The 17651-nt window shown below is 35.5% G+C and overlaps 1 protein-coding gene and 1 non-coding gene across 3 annotated transcripts; both read right to left on the reverse strand.

The window, feature by feature from the left end:
• Positions 1–306: 306 nt before the first annotated feature.
• PLRG1 (pleiotropic regulator 1) lies at positions 307–16231 on the reverse strand. Of its 2 annotated transcripts, XM_074040661.1 has the most exons (16): positions 16137–16231; positions 14656–14762; positions 14301–14372; positions 13534–13676; positions 12830–12883; positions 11950–12040; positions 11664–11751; positions 10239–10340; positions 7874–7966; positions 6168–6317; positions 5977–6078; positions 5281–5383; positions 4425–4533; positions 3270–3409; positions 2599–2792; positions 307–2050 (listed from the first exon to the last, which is right to left on the reverse strand). In XM_074040661.1, the coding sequence occupies exons 4-16, from the start codon at positions 13661–13663 to the stop codon at positions 1991–1993; spliced, it is 1416 nt and encodes a 471-aa protein (XP_073896762.1). In that variant the 5' UTR covers positions 13664–13676; positions 14301–14372; positions 14656–14762; positions 16137–16231; the 3' UTR covers positions 307–1990. The 2 variants fall into 2 exon arrangements, with proteins under 2 accessions (XP_073896762.1, XP_005556174.1); XM_005556117.5 differs by lacking the exon at positions 14301–14372.
• On the reverse strand, positions 9726–9830 carry LOC123573740 (U6 spliceosomal RNA). The gene has a single exon (XR_006698478.1). It is a non-coding gene; the product is annotated as a U6 spliceosomal RNA (small nuclear RNA).
• Positions 16232–17651: the final 1420 nt, after the last annotated feature.

Here is a 17651-nt window from a genome sequence, read left to right on the forward strand (position 1 = left end):
AGGGCACATGCATGAAATTCTGCACCTTTCATAGGGTCCATGAACACATTATGGTAGATGAACTTAATGCAACAGAAGTTTCAAGAAACACTGTAATATAGGCCAGCATGGAGCAGGGAAACAGATTTTTTTAAATGCTTTTCAGAATTTGATATGTGTACCTAACTTGAACACAATAGTTGAAGCTCTGCTAAAAAGATTGGTAGGGGCTTTCTCATCTCCTTGTACTAGTCATTTCTTCTTGGCCTTTAACAGCATCTACCTCTGATTTTTGTTGTTAGAAGGCATATCAGAATCTCTCAGGAATGCAAGTGCAGCGTTCTTTTTTCTTTATTTAAGTTTATGAAATACATGCTTATAGAAAATTAAAACATAGAAATATGTAAAGCCAGTCGTGAAAGTTCTTCCATAATTCTGCTTCCTAACAAAGCCACTGTTAGTAATGTGGTGTTATATTTTGGAGCATTAAGTTGTTCACAAAAAATGCTTGCACAACTTTTTTTAACTAAGAGTAAAGTTTGGAAATTTTGCCCTAATAATCCAGACATTCCTCACTCACTTAATGAATACTTAGAAACAAATTGCATAAAGGAACCATCTATTAAACCATCCCTTATTGACAGGACATTTGAGTTTTAAGTATTAAAGAACAAAGGTGCAATGAATTTGCTTGTGTACACTTGTCAGATTATTCCCATTAGGCAGTTCCCTAGAAATGAACTTAGTAGGCCAAAAGGTTCAAACAGTTTCAATAAACCCCAGAAAACTACATTCCTAAAGGTTGTGCCAATTATACTCCCACCTATAGCATGCAAGATGGGTAATATAATTGGAAATGCTTATTCAAAATCATAGTGCAATTTTTTAATTTGGAAAATTATAAAAACTGACTGTTCTTATAACTGTGTTTTCTCATTATAGAAGGTGAAGTCTGACAAATCTTCTTGACTAAAGGGGAATCAGGATCCCAGGGCAAGATTTATAAAACTTGTATTTATCAAAAAGAGGCATTAGAAACTTTAAAACTTCTCTTTAAAATCTCTACAAGATTGCAGCCCTTGCTACAGTTTTAAACAGCTGCACTGGTATCTCCAGTTATTTTCCCCAAGTTTCAATGGCAGTATTGGTATCTTACTAGTTGTGGAATAAAATCCAAATTTATATGAGCTTTCCTCACAACAAGCCAGCTTTACTCTCCATTATTCAACAGTAGCAGAAAATTCTTTGTCCCAGGACACACTGCACACTTTCTTCTGCCTGGTTTCATCGCTTCATGCCTTATCTCTTTTCCTTCTTTGTCCTCCTTCACCTCAAAGTCATCTCCAATGCCACTTACTCTATGAAGTCTTCCACAATCCTTCCTGAGAAAAATAAATGATCTCATCCCCACTTCTGTTCCCCCAGCATTTCACCTGCACCTCCATTACAGAATTTCTATACTAAGCTACCAAACTGGAAGTCTTAGAGGATAGACACATCTTACTTGTCTATTTCCTGAACGGTATCTAGTGCAGAACTTTGTAGAACATACACTCAAAAACCGTTTTTGGAATAAACATATATAAGTTAAGACTTTAAATCTTTTAATCTCAAATTATTAGTCACAGATATTAATTTTTAAAGGATTAAAAAAAAAAACCTACTGCTCCCTCAAATGTCCTATTATAATAATCGGTTTCATACATTTTTTTTAAAAAGGGGGTTGTTCTAATAAGACTGTCAAAATATTACATCTAGAATAGTTACAGTCAATAAACCTGCATTTACTTGATATCTGCATCTTCCTAGTATCACAAATTGTTTTAGAAATAAAAACACAAGGGTAGGGGACAGGGGACAGTTTATTGTAAAATATGAAGCAGCAATGATTGAAGCAAGTGAATTTCTCCTTTATATTCCCAGCCAGAGCACAAAATGACTGGGTATCCTCATCAACGCCAAGCTTTTTTTTTTTTTTTTAAAAAAAAAAAAAAAGAAAATTCCACATTCATTAAAATCTCTTTCTCTTGATAATTTCTGGTTTCCAGCTGACTGGATGAGTTTCTTCTGTCTAAAAGTAGAAAAGCAAGTTAAAATAAAGTATTATTAGTTTGCTTCATGTCTAACAGGCTTCCTTTCTAACAGAAATAAGGTATCTCCTCTAACATTATTCATTGGCATTATATACTTAGTAGTTCTTTGACAATTTTAGGAAGAGTTGATAAACTTCTGGCATTATCTAAGTCTAATAACAGATGGATGGATTCATTATGTTTAGTTTGCAGTTTTTAATCTAAAATAACATTTCTATTTGGATCTACTAATACCAAAGCTTATGATTCTCAAATTAATTTGCATAGCAATCTATTTATTTGCTGTTATTCTTGGTGCAACATTTCCCAGCAACTATAACAAAGAAAGCTGGGATAAAATTAAAACCATCCATGAATTCACTGGCATCAGTGAAATAATATAGAAATCTATAAATAGACACTATTCAAGAAAACAAATATCTTAAATACTATAAAGATTATTTTTCCTTCTGATAAAATTAAATGAGAACACAGTGCCCAATTGGTATAGCTGCTTTACTTAACAAATGTGAAACAGAGAACTTACGGCTGTGTCATCCTCTCTGTATACTTTAATGGTTTTATCAGCTTCAGCTGTTAGTAATCGACTTTCAGACTGATCAAAAGCACAAGCAAATATTCCTGATTCACTGTCCAAAGAGCCAGGTTGCACAGCTGCATGAACTCTCTGAAAATTGTAGCCAGTTCTCCAGTCCCAAAGATGCATGGTGCCATTGTCAGCTTAAAGGGAAAAATCTAGTTACACCTGGTATCCCTTCAGCAGTACAGCTTGACAAACATTTATTAAGCATCATTAGCCCAAGCATGGCAATACTTCGGTTATAAAAATACATAAGACACAGGCACTCAATCTTCTCCTAATATTGGCTTTTCTACTTTCATTTGTGCTGGGTTCAGAATTTATAGATCTTAAAAAGCACCTAAAATCTAACATCCAATTCCAGAATAAACAAAATTTTAGGCAATTCCCAGCATAAATCCCTGAGATTCATCAGATTGGAACTCAAAAGGACTAAACTATGAAATATACTACATGTATTATGAATATGCATGAACACACATAGTAACATGCAAATATGCCCTAATCAGGCAAGTGCTGCTATAATACTTAAGTGTGACAGCTTAGAAGCATTACAAATGTTTATTCATCATTAAAAGTAACAGATAAACATATTTATTATAAAAATCTTATTTTACCTCCAGATACAAGTACTCCATCAGAATTTACTGTCAATGTGTTAATAATAGCATTATGACCGGAAAGATTTTGAATGAAACTTCCATCAGGGAATTTCCACTGCTTTATGTTATCTGGAGAACCAGATGCAAATGTGTAACTGAAATAATATTAAAAAGAATTAATGACAAAGGAAACCAAGTTAAATAAAATGGTGGGTTTTAAAAAGCTTACTTCAGTTATATTTTGTGTTGTGTACTCAATGATTTATATATTCAGCAAAACAGTCATATCAAAATGTAAAAATATTAAGACATTTGTTCAAAGTTAAATCAGATCTTCACATTTTTAACAGGATATTTTAAGTCCTAAAGTTTTATTCTTTCATTTCCTTTAAGTTTTATTCTTTCATTTCCTTAATGCTCTGCACTAAGCTAGAGCAGTAAATGTGTAGAAGCCCTATTTCACAAGAAGGGCAATGTGTTATGCAACTCTTTTGGAGGGAGGGAGAGCAAGACAGGAACAGGAAGAAAGGGAGAAAAGGAATAGAGGGCAAGAGGAAGAGAGAGAATGGGAGTGAGGAGAGATGAGAGTGAGAAAGACAAGCAAAGGAAGGAAGAAGAGAGGCGGAAAAGGGTATGGAGAGTAGAAGACAGAGAGGAGGAAAGGGAGAAGAGGAAGAATATGAATATAACCAGAAAAGTGTCAGAGTGATCTAATACAACAAACAATAGTTGTGATATTATGCTCCACCTTTTTGGATACTCTGACTATAATGTTCACAGTTCTTATTATTTCTCTTTCTACATATATTAACTTCCTCCTTAAGAATTAAACTATTCAATGAATGTCTCAGTGTCCAATATCATTTATGTGCAAAACATTAAGCCCAGCCACTAATATCTTTTATTCTGACATGCAGCATTTAATCATGATTTATTTACATTGTCTCATATTTATTTGTTATCAAGTAGAAGGCTTTTCCTCATGTTTTACAGGGCATGAAGCAAATTAGTGCATAAGGAAAATGAAAGAAACACACATTCCTATGTGGCACAGGCCTGGAAATGATAGCAGCTAAATGACTGCCAAAGGCAGTGCTGACACCACTAGCATTTCAGCATTATACTAAGAACTGAAGAAAAACAAGAAGCTAATTAGGAAAATACACTTACTGTCTTGGATGTAAAACCACAGCCCTAACTGATTTTTTGTGATTTGTTAACGTCACTCTTGTTTTTCCAGCCACCAGATCCCATAATCGAATTGTAGTATCATGGCTTCCTGTAATGGAAACAAATATATCCCTCAAAACACAGACCAGGAAAAATAATGCAAAAGTTAAATAAAATACAAAGCATTATTCCAAAATACATATGTTCTAAATGAAAGCCTTATCACTTGCAAATCAGTCTTGGTTAATTTCTTCATAGTTCCAAATTTTTAGGTGGATTTTAATTCTTTAAAAAAATGCAATACAACAACTGATTCACTGTCAACTGAACAGCTAAAACACATGCAAATAACAAATAAAACAAATATATGATTGTATACTCTAGTGAAAAGGAAAAAACTTCAATGATTTTTTTTAAGTTAATAAAATACATCAGGCAAAGGAATTATTTTCTAGTATTAAAGTTCCATTGTTACTAACTTTATTTAGAGCAAAGTAAGATTCAAATCAGTTCTAAAGGTTACTAGTCTCAAGGTATTTTGTCTTCTAACTTCAATTTCCTAGAAAAATAATTTTGACACTATAAAATAATACTTAATTGTCTGTATCACAGTATTCTAGTCAGACATTACAGGATACTATGTATGGCATACTCTATGATATGTAAAAACCACGAGATAAAAACAGTGGAATGAAATTTCATTTGAATATATTTCAAATGTTCACGATTAAAATATGACACATAAACACTGTAAACACAATGCAAAGCAAGAGTCATCGTGAATATTAAAAGTATATGTATAATAACATGGATTCTGATATGAATATTCTGTAAACTTGAAAAGTATCGATCATACCTGTAATAATTTGTGGTTCTGCAGCCTGACATCTCACTGTAGCAACTGCATTTGTATGTCCAGATAATGTGTGTACACTGGCTTTAGTTCTCACATCCCAAATCTATAAAAACACAATAGACATATTAGGAAAGAGAATAGGTATTTTCTCAAGAAGATAACTGGATCAATTCGAGGCTGAAAATTTACTAGACAACTAGTAATATAATTATATATTATATTTAATATATAATATAACAATATAATTATATAATCAACTAGTGAATATAATAAAGAAAACGCTTAAATGAAAGATAATGATTTATCAACTGGAGGAAGAATATAAATAGGAGACAACTTGAAAGAACTTTAAAAAGCTAAAAGATCAGGGTACTGAAAATCTAAGAATGGGCATGACGGGACTACTTTTTAACACTACTGAATGAAAGAACTAATGGACAATAGTTGTTACAGAATGGAACGTGAGAACATCACATTTCAGGGACGGGGCATTAATAACACTAACATGGTGAGGTCATAGAACTGAAGACTAAGGTGGAAAAAAATGCAAGTTAAGAAACTTAGGGACTAGGATATTGATGACTCAAGACAACTATCTTTAATTCTCTATCAATCAATTGAAGACTCTGAAACCAAACGTGCACCCTACAAGATGCAATATATTTACAGATAAAAACACAACTCTATCCCGTTTACCCGTGCAGTTGAATCTCGACTACAGGTTACCAACACATCGATTGTTGGGTGCAAATCCAAACCATACACTGCACTTAAATGTCCATGATAATGCCTTATAACCTAAAGACAAAGCAGGACAGTTAACACTTGTAGAATTAGAAAGATAAACAGTGGTTCATAATGTTTTAAATCCTTGATTCCAACCTTACCTTATTGTATTCAAGATCCCAGCATTTTACTTGTTTGTCTTCTCCACAAGAGAACAGGTATGGGCTCCTCGTGCTTACTATCACGCCCCGCACAGTACTAATATGCCCAGTCAATGACAGTTTTAATTTGCCACTAGCCAAGTCCCAGATCTGCAATCAAAGAATATTTTTTTTCTTTCCCTGGTTACCGCAAAGCAAAATTTTAGAATCTTTATTATTAAAATTGAGTTTTCAAAGAGAAGAGGAAAAAGATAACGAATATGTAAAAATAAAAAATTTTGTAAAATGACTCCTCTCCAAATAAAAGCAAGAAAAAAACTGGCATGCTCAAACTGGAAAAATATTTGCAATTAGATGACAGGTTAACCTTCTTGTTATATAAATGGAATCTTTGATAATAATAGTATGAAAAGTATGGTATTAAATTAACCGAGGATGGCAACAACTTAAAGAAACCCTAAAAGCAGCAAATACAGATATGAAAAAGTTCAAACTCATTAGAAATTTTATACAAACTTTTTAGTTATTTATTTTTTGAGACAGAGTCTCACTCTGTCGCCCAGGTTGGAGTGCAGTGGCGCGATCTCAGCTCACTGCAAGCTCCACCTCCTGAGTTCACGGCATTTTCCTGCCTCAGCCTCCGAAGTAGCTGGGATTACAGGCGCCCACCACCATGCCCAGCTAATTTTTTGCATTTTTTAGTGGAGACGGGGTTTCACCGTGTTAGGCAGGCTGGTCTCGATCTCCTGACCTCATGATCTGCCCGCCTCAGCCTCCCAAAGTGTTGGGATTACAGGCGTGAGCCACTGTGCCCAGCCTATACAAACTTTTAAAAAAAGATTAAGTATCCATTTTTGCTTACCATATTAGATATTTGTAAAGGAATGTACAACCAATGTGCTGAAAAGGATCCTCTCATACACTGCAAGTATCCATTCACCCATTTGGAAAGTAATTTGTACTTTGGGTATCGGCTTCAAAAATATTTGACCCATTTATTACATTTAGGGAACTCTACCATAACAAAATAATTTAAAACACAGAAAAAGTCTTATATACAAAACTTAACAGCATTACTTGTAATGGTGAAAATCAGACTAAAAACTCTACCATCCAACAATAGGAAAACAGATTATAGACTATCCAAATGATACAATATTATGCAGGCACTTTAAAAGATAGTAAATTTTTCACAGGAATATGCCTTTGATAAAATGTTAAGGGAAAAAAGCAAGATACAAAATTACATACTAAGAATGATTTTTAAAAGATACACACACAAGAAAAGAGCTTAGAAGTAAAGGCATTTATACTTACAGAAATAAATACTAAAATGAAACTTATCCAAGTATCTAACAATGGTAGGATTATACACAGGTCTATGTACTTTCATAATTCTCTATATTTTCCACATTTTCTATGAATGAGCACGCTCTTCATTTTGTAACCAGTTGGAGACAAAAATGTAAGTATAAAGGAATTAGTGGTAGGTATTCAGCAGGTAAAGAAAAAGTGGTTTAAATACCACTTTTCAAACAGATATTTATTTAGAACACTTACTCGTATAAATGATAAATTTTACTCCTTATTCAGGTCTAAAATAACAGAGGAACTGCAATAGCAATTCCTGCCACAGGAAATAGTAACTGATTAAACTTACATGACAAACACAAAGTCATGTTTATTTTTTCTTCCTTCATTATTACCTTTATAGTTCTGTCAGCAGACCCAGTAACAAACCACTGATTTCCAGGTTCCACAGCAATACATCGAACCCAGCCAAGATGCCCACTGATAACCTGTATAAAACAAAGTAGAACGGGCGGCTAACATACAAGTTAAAATGTTTTTAAGTTTAACTGCAGCCTGAGTTTGAATTGCCCTCCCATCTTCAAATCATAAATTTAAAAGATAATTTGACTGTTATATTTTACAATATTAAATTATCTTCAACAAGTTAATAGATACACAAATTGTGGCTCATCTATATAATGTATACTACTCAGTAATAAAAAGGAATACATTATTAATACTTGCAACAACTTCAGTGACTCACAAAGGTATTAAGCTGTGTGAAGGAAGCCAATCTCAAAAAGCACATTTTGTATGATTCCATTTATATGACATAGTCAAAAAGACAAAGCTAAACCAACCTAAGTGTCCATCAAGAGGTGAATGAATAAATAAAATGTGGTACATACACACAATGGAATACTACTCAGCCATTAAAAAGAATGAAATTCTGTCATTTGCAACAAGAAGGATGGAACTGGAAGATACTATGTTAAGTGAAATAAGCCAGGCACAGAAACACAAGTACTGCATGCTCTCTCTCATATATGGGAGCTAAAAAATAAATGATCTTGAGAGTTGAATGATGGCTAATAGAGGTTGGGAAGAATAGTAGGGAGGCAGAGGATAAAGAGGGAGTGGATAATGGGTATAAAAATACAGTTAGATAAAGGGAGTAAGATTTAGTGTTTGGTAGCACTAGTTTGGCTAGTTAGCTTGGTAGCACAATAGGGTGACTATAGCTAAGAATAATTTATTGTATATATCAAAATAACTAGAAGAGTAAAATGAAATGTTCCTAATACAAAGAAATAATATCCCAATTACCGTGGAGATAAATATCCCCATTACTGTGATTTGATCATTCCACATTGTATGCTTTTTTTTCTTTGTTTCTTGTTTTGAGATAGGGTGTCACTCTGTTGCCCAGGCTGGAGTGCAGCAGTGTGATCCCGGCTCACTGCAACCTCCGCCTCCTGAGCCCAAGTGATCCTCCCACTTCAGCCTCTGGAGTAGCTGGAACTACAGGTGTGCACCACCACACATAGCTAATTTTTGTATTTTTTGTAGACGGGATTTTGTGGTGTTGCCCAGGCTGGTACTGAACTCCTGGACTCAAGAGATCCACTTGCCTAGGCCTCCCAAAGTACTGGGATTATAGGCATGAGCCACCATACCTGGCCTACACACTGTATGCTTGTATCAGATTTGATATGTAGCCCATAAATATGCACATCTATTATGTTAGCCATAAAAATTAAAAATAAATTAGAACTGAAATTATTGAAAAAAAATAAGACAACTATAGTGATAGAAAACAGATCAGTGATTGTCAGAGGTGAAGGAAGATATAACTACAAAAAAATAGCACAGGGGTGTTTTTTGAGGTGACGTAATGTCTATATCCTAATTGTGGTAGTGGTTACCCAAATCAATACATCTATTACAATTCATTAGACCTGTATGTCAAACAAAAAGCTCTTGCTGTACAATCATTTGAAAAATAAAAATTTTAAAATATATATTAAATTACGTGTAGTTGTACATTTTCTACTATGTACACTTTCTTAAAATTTTGTGTTTTTGTGGGTACGCAGTAGAAATATATTTATGGGGAAAATATATATTAAATTACGTGTAGTTGTACATTTTCTACTATGTACACTTTCTTTTTTAAAATTTTGTGTTTAATTTTTGTGGGTACGCAGTAGAAATATATTTATGGGGTACATGAGATATTTTGATACAGGCAAGCAATGCAAAATAAACAGTATGGAACACTTTACGAATCTGTGTTATCCTTACAGAAGGGCCATGCTCATCTTCTCTGTACTGTTCCAATGTTAGCATATGGGCTGCTGAAGTGAGCACGCAGGTCCATTTTCTTTTAGATGATACACTCTGACTCATTTTAATTTATTGTAGTTGAAAGAATAACTGGTAGGCCCAAAGAATTTCTTTATATGGTGTTTCCCCTTTCACCTTCAAACTAAATACTTTGAACACTTTCTAAATTTATTTAGTCTGCAATCCATATTTAGTAGCTTTATCTTGACATTTTATATGATTTTATATAAAATACAAGTGTAACTTTTACTTAAGGAAGTCGCCTTCCCAAGAGATCTTTTAAGATACTCCCTAAGACTCTTCTCAATCCACCTCAGATTGCTCTACCGGTTTTTCATATTCACTCTTTTTCCTCCTTACTCTATTCTTCAGTGCTTGTCAACTAGAAAGCAATCATGATTCACATAATAAAATAAATGCAGAGTCACTCACCCTGTAGAGTTTCCACGGTGGGTGCCACTGGGGTTTTGGCATTGTAGGGGCTTTTTTAGCCATCAGTGCAGAGTTCTTGGTATTGCCGGTCTCCATGACAATCTAGACATAGAAGAGACATTATTATTATTAAAGATATCATACCGAAGACTTTGTATCAATTCAGAAATGGAAATGGAAAGAGGGAACTTACAAAAGATTTTTTCCATAAACGAAGAAATAAAATTTTCTGTATGTTAATTTTAAAAAGCAATTATAAAATCAGAGAGAGGCAGAACATTAGACTTAAGAACACACATCACTGTGTATGGGTTCAAATCCCAGCTTGGCCCATTACTAGCTGTTTGACATTAGGTAACAATTACGTAACCTCTATGTGCCTCACCTATGAAATGGGAAGAATAGTGCCTATTTCATAGGGTTACTACAAAGATGTAAAAAGTAGTAAATGCTCCATGTAAGCTCGCATTATTAAAATCATTTTAAGTGTATTAATGCCACTGCCATTCATTGTCATATTTTAACCTTATGGATTTAATGTAGCAAAGACTGATATGATAGTTCCTTCTATTTATCTTCTAATACAATATTTAAATACTATTTTAACAGGTGTACTGCCTGATATACCATCTATTGTTAGCAGTCATCTAGTCATCCAAAAAATAATTAAGCCCATAAAGTTCCTGCCCTCAAGAAGCTTAAATTACACCCTCATAAGGAGGGTAGAGAGCCTGGACAGAAGATATGCTCTGAATGGAAGATAAAGGAAGAAATGAGACGTGGGGGTTACACATTCATTCACTTCATGAAGTCAAAACAATTGCATAATGAGCTGAGAAGCAAAGCCAGCACTTATTTCAAGTGGCAGCATAATAAAATACATGGCAGAAAAATAAATCAATAAAATAACTATAGAAAATAATTCTACAACTACTTCTACCATACTAATACCAGTTGCCATTTACCTACAGATAAACTTATTTCTAAATGTTCATTTATAAGACTAGTTGTATAGCCCATGAATAGTACAACACTAATAGCACTCAACATAACTGTACCAACTTAAAATTTAATAAAAAAAAAAAAGACTTTCATATGCAATGCATACTAACACAGGTTTCAGAAAAACTCTCCTTGCATTTTTAATAGTGGGCAATAAATACCAACATCACATTATCTTTATCAAAATACATATTATACACAACGTACAAGTAGACAAATAACAGCATTCCAAAAAATGTTAATTTACTACCAACTTGAGTGTTAGGGCTATGAAATATGAATGACTAGTTCAGGCTGCTATTTATCTTAATAATTCCAAAGTGTTCATTTCTTTAGTATTTAAGGTAAGACTTTCGATCAGAGGGAAATAAGGCAACATGTTTAAAAAGTTAGAAACCTGCTATATGACGCAGAAAAACTTACTGAATTCATCGCTGTAGGCTGTGGACGGTCAGAAGCCCCAGGATGTCGGTATTCACTTCCACTAGGTGCAGTACGATTTACATCAGTCCTGAGGCAAAAGAAATATTATATTCAAAGTAATTAATGCCTCCAGTCATGTATTCTGCAAAACTAACCCTTTATTTTAAATTGTTATAAGTCCTGATAAAGGAAAATGTCATACAATAGTTATAAAAAAATTTTAAAAAGAAAAAACGTGAACAGTGAAATATGCTTTTAAGATCTTTGTAATTATAATATTTCATACTTGGTCTGAGAAGGTAATGCCACTGCTAAGGACTGTGCAGCTGATTCACTTGGCATTCTCTGGATCTTAGTATCTGCTGTCAAAGCAACCCCTATTAAAATGAAAAATCAATTTCTTTTAGTAGCTTTGTATTATTCATTTACATGCACTTAAAATAAAATGATGAAGGAAAACATTCCAAACGTTTATTAATTCCAGGCAGTGATACAAATTTTGATTAAGTTTTGCTCATCTTGTTTTTAATTTCTACAATAAATACTGCTTAGTAACACATAACTCAAATTTGATCACAGCCTACAAGGTATTAAAGCAGCCCAGAACAGTAAAGTTAATTTCCATTATATCTGGGTATTAGTTTCAAAAGTCAGTATTAAGCAGTTCCTCAAATACAAACAGAATGTTTCCAAGAGTGGTTGTAACTTACTACAACCAGAAGCACCCAATTTTCCTGCACTTTCTATATATACTAAGCCTTTTGTCCTCTACCCGGTTATACTGGCCACTCCATCTGTGGGCCAATACCTTAATACAGACAGAGGACATGTTTCTAAGATACTGCCTCTAACATTCCCATCATTTTTATAAGCTTGGTGATATTTACATGTCTGCCTAAACCACCAGATAATAAATTTGTCTAGGCCTGCAACAGTTTTACTGTCTTTGAATTCCTAGCATATTGCCTGAAAAATTATACATACTCAAGAATGTTTGCTGAATAAAGGCACATGAGTATTCATTATCACCTACAAAGCTATGCATGGATGCTTGGCTATTGAACTTATCTTGCATTTTACAGGCAACAAGAATGTCATTATTGGCTCGTTAGTGAAAATGTATGTGACATTTTTAAGATATTTTCAATATACAACAGCTCACTAACCAGGTCCCGGTGGGTATGGATGTGTGCCTGCCACAAAGTATTCAACTTCTTGTCCTAGAAAAAAGACAAAAAAAATCAACAGTAGTGAATTTATCTTATATATAAAAGTTATCATCTCTTTAAAGTATCAAATAATATTACATTTTCAACTGGATCTATCACATTTTCTCAACTAAAGTTAAGCCTCAGAAATAAGGGAAATTGGTCACTTTTGACCTCTGTAAACCATGTCCTTGTCCATTTGCTATATAGCAATGGTATACAAAGAAGCCCTCCTATCAAGTGATAATCCACTCTGGTATTTCTTCCAAGCAAATTTCCTGTGGAAGCTTGAATTCTCTTCATTTATTAAGATTTCAGTATTTAATTTCATCTTTCTGAATTATAGACAGGATAGATGGTATCCCCACAGGTTAAGAATATTCTCCAATTTTTTCCTTTAATCTCTACTGTGACCTTCTCCACATTCTAAGAATCTCTGCCATCATTATACTACCATTTTTATTTCCTATAAGAAAAAAGTCATCAACCAATGTCTCAGTATTCCCACGAGGATAAAAACTTCCATTATAATACTGGTACAGCCATTAAATACTGTATGACCACACCTAAGTCCTGCCAGCAGGGGCAAAAATAACACATTTTATTTTTCTATTTTTAAAATTCACACATACGTCTGACATTTCTGATAATACCATACTCACCTTGATTGGCAGGGTACTGTTTATGAACATATGAATCCGTTGCATTCTGAGGACCCTTCTCTTTAAGATTTTCTTTCAAAGTAGGCATATGCAACACAGGACCATACTCATTACGAAGCTTGATTGCCATCTTCCGTTTGTGACTATTTAGAAATTATAAACATAAGAACGTATCCATAAATACTTTAAAACAAACACTTAGACAGCTTAAGTTTGCCCAATCATGTAGGAAAAGTTTCTAGTAAGATTTTAAGTAGTATTTAAAAGAATCAAAAATTTCCAAGTGCATTTCCCCACCATATCTGTTCTTTTGCTCACATTCCACCACACAGCATTCATTAAACCTAAGTAATATTTTAGTTTGTTACCTAATAGAAAATATTTTATGATAAATTATCAAGGGTCTGCTTGAAAGATATATAGAAACTAACATACCCTTTAAGAAACCTCAAAGTCAATACGCTTTCCTTCAAAATATAAATATAGTAAAAACTCTACAGCAACCTTTACTAGATGTATCCAAACAGGTTAGTTAGAACTAAGAAAAGTACTTAATTGGTTCAATATTTTAAAAAGAAATGCACTTATATTACTTTTAAAAATAGTCTACTTTACAAATTAAATATAAATGCTTGTTTGAGGAGTTAAGTCGATTTTAAAAGGGTAAAGGACAAAGAAGGAACACTGCACATAATGCAATCCCAGACTGGAGCTGGATATGTAGAACCAAAAATATGCCACCACTCAAAAATCTTCATCATACTAACGAGAAAAGATGGGAGTAGAGGTACTGGCCAGGTACAATTTCAGCTCAGCAAGGCTCTGAGAGCAGCGGGAAGCTGAAAGCACATACAAAGTGATTGATTATAAAATAAAATACCTAAAAGGGACTCTCTTAATTACTGGGTATTTGTAAAATGCAATTAATTAATGGAACTTTTACTGTAAAAGGCCAAAAAAAAAAAAAGTTAAATCAGCTTAAATTATGCCAAAACACCACTCATTATTGAATTAGCCCATGAGTATTGCCAGTTTATCTTTAAAGGTCTCCCTCTTCCTGCTCTCTTCCCCCAGTATTAGAATGTTAAATATTTCAGCAATTGAAAAAAAAACTATACCAACCTCTCTTCATCTAAAGGCACAGGTTTTCCATTATCAGCTACAAACATGTCATGGGTCCTCTTCAATGACCTGAACACAAGTGTGTGTACAGAATGTTTCTGTACCTCCTTAAAAAAAAAAAAAAAAAAAAAAGTAATTACACACCTATCTACAAATTACACAAATCATAACCTAACGTCAGATTGATTATACACTTCACATGTTTAAATATGTAAAAAGCTTTATACCACTCACCATAGCTACTTGTTGCGAGCTACAGGAGTCAAGTTCAGAGAAGAGGAGGAAGCTCCTCTTTGGCTAGAACCTCAGGTATAGCAACTGAGTGATGCCATAGTTTAGTCATTTACTCAATAAATATTTACTGAGCTCCTACTGTGTGTCTGGCAGGTATCGTGCTAGAATCTCACAATAGAATGATAAAAGGTAGTCATGGTCCCTGTGCTCAAGAGGAAACAGACAAATAAAAAGTAAAATAATTCCACATTTTGATAAGTGCTATGAGGGCAACAAGCAAGGCACTGGGTCGGGAAACGAAGGACTAAGTATAATTGTGAAAGACTTCACTAAAGTGATATTTAAGCAGAAAGGGAGTTAGCCTTGCACAAAACAGAGATAAAAACGAACCAGGCTGATGGAAATGTCATGTAAAAAAATGTTCAGTTAACTGAAATAATACAAGAAGGGCGGCACAGCTGTATATGGTGGATGAGATGGTGCTTTGTGGTTGCAAGGGTAGACAAGGTCCAGATTAGGTAAGGTATTTTAGACTATTACAACAGCCTATGTTTTCTTCTAGCAACACAGTCAGTAAAGGGTTTTAAACAAGAAAGGTATGAACAACTTACATTTTAAACAGAACAACTTATGGAACAAAATGGAAGCAAGGAAATCAACGGGGGGCTAATGCACCAGGCCCGGTGAAAGATGATGTTGGTCTCAATTAAGGTGGACTGCAGTGGATACGGAGAAAAGTGAATGGAATCAATAAACATGTGGGGTAACATGGACAAGACCAGCTAACAGAATGGCTGGCTGTTCATGCCAGGGAAAGATGTAAAGAATGGCAAGTTTTTCTGGGAGTAGAGTTGAAATAAGAGACGACTTGAACGCAAGATAGAGAAGACCGCCAATCTTTTCGGGCACAGAATCACTGACACTGCCCCGAGGGCGGCGAGTACCAGTGGTCGAACACCAACAGAGGCCCCGCCTCCAAGGACAGTTTCCAGCTCCCAAGAGTCAAACGAGGACTGGACGAATTATCTCAGGCTTAGCGCCCGGACTGAACCTCCGACTCGGGTTCTCATCCGGCTTCTACCCCTTCCCCGAAAACCCGATGAAGAGACCACCCGGCCTTGGCCAAACAGCTTCCCTCGTAGCCTCTTTTCTCTCCGGACTCCAAGCACTCTCAATCCCCCAAGCCCACTGCCAAAGAAAAACAGTCCAGAGACAAACGACTCTTGAGAGTCCCAGTGTCACTTTACCTCGACCATGATGCTACCGCGTATCCCACCTCCGGCAGAGAAGAAACCCTAATCACTAACGCAGTACCCGCCGCCACAACTGTGCTGCACCTTCCGGAATTGGGAGGCCAGGCGGCGGATGTGATGCAAGCTCTGCGCACGCGCGCTAGTCTCCCCCGGCCCTCTGGGATCAAGAGGCGGGTCTCCCTCCTCAGGACCGCCCCTAGGGCGGAGGCTCGAGGCTGTAGAGGGGAGACACCTGGAAGCGCCTGACTGGAGGATTTCACTCGCTCCTCTGAAGAAGTCTTCGAATTATGTTTTCTGCCTTACCTTCAGCCTTCAATGTCTTGGCTGGGGCCCTGGTTGTTCATGCTGTATTCCCCGGAGTTTAATGCTTTTTATTCAGAGAGCCTAAGCTCTCTGGAGAGCAAACTCCCGTGGGCTCTATCTAAGGCGCTTCCGCTGCCTTGATCTCTTTGGAGGTCGCCTGCTTGCTTTCTGTCTCCTGGTTCCAATCCTGGCGAGAAGCACTTGGACACTTGTAGGCTTAACACCTGAAAACAATTTCGCTTAAACAGTTCAGTAAACACTTGCTGAGTGAATGTTGAGGAATGGCTGTTTTAATTTGGAAAATTTTGACATGTAGATATAAGAAAAACCCATATTCATTTTCTGCTAATAGATTTTTTTTTTTTTAACTTCTCAACGCTACATAGCTCTTGGACATTTCCTAGTTGTCTGCTGATTATTGTGGCTTCAACAATGCCAGGGTACAGCTTTTCAAAGCTGGTAGAAGAAAGACACAATTGGAGACTTTAGCCATTTTTATTTATACATATCCTTGTGCCAAGTATTGGTATTTTTGCTTCCTACCCTGGTAAAATCTCCGGTTTTGATCAACCCTACCTAATTATTTTTCTATGTAAAAAGAAAAATGGATGGACTTGGGCATTTGCAAACTTAAATAGACAAAACATTTTACTGGCCCTGTTTCAGTTTCACTGATCTGTCCTGACAGCGTACTGCATACACTTTGAGAGGGGGAAACAATCTAGCAAAAGAATAGCAGTGTAAATCAACGTCACTTGGAAATTCATTAAAAACATTAAGGTCATGGTTTTTTGTTTGTTTGAGAGGGAGTTTTGTTCTTGTCGCCCAGGCTGGAGGGCCATGGCGCAATCTTGGCTCACTGCAACCTCCTCCTCCTGGGTTCAAGCGAGTCTCCTGCCTCAGCCTCCGGAGTAGCTGGGATTACAGGCGCCCGCCACCACGCCCGGCTAATTTTTGTATTTTTAGTAGAGACGGGGTTTCACCATGTTGGCCAGGCTGGTCTTAAACTCCTGACCTCAGGTGATCTGCCCCTCTCGGCCTCCCAAAGTGCAGGAATTACAGGCATGGGACCCCGCGCCCGGCCTTAAGGTCATGTTTTTGCTTGAAGATAAAACATCCCTGAATTTGACTGTGAGTTTGTCCTAAGAACTGATTTTCTGTAAAAGTGGCCGGTGATGGTATTTCCTTGCAAGAAAATACTATAAT

This window comes from Macaca fascicularis, chromosome 5 (assembly GCF_037993035.2).
Source record: "Macaca fascicularis isolate 582-1 chromosome 5, T2T-MFA8v1.1".
NCBI classification, from domain to species: Eukaryota; Metazoa; Chordata; class Mammalia; order Primates; family Cercopithecidae; genus Macaca; species Macaca fascicularis.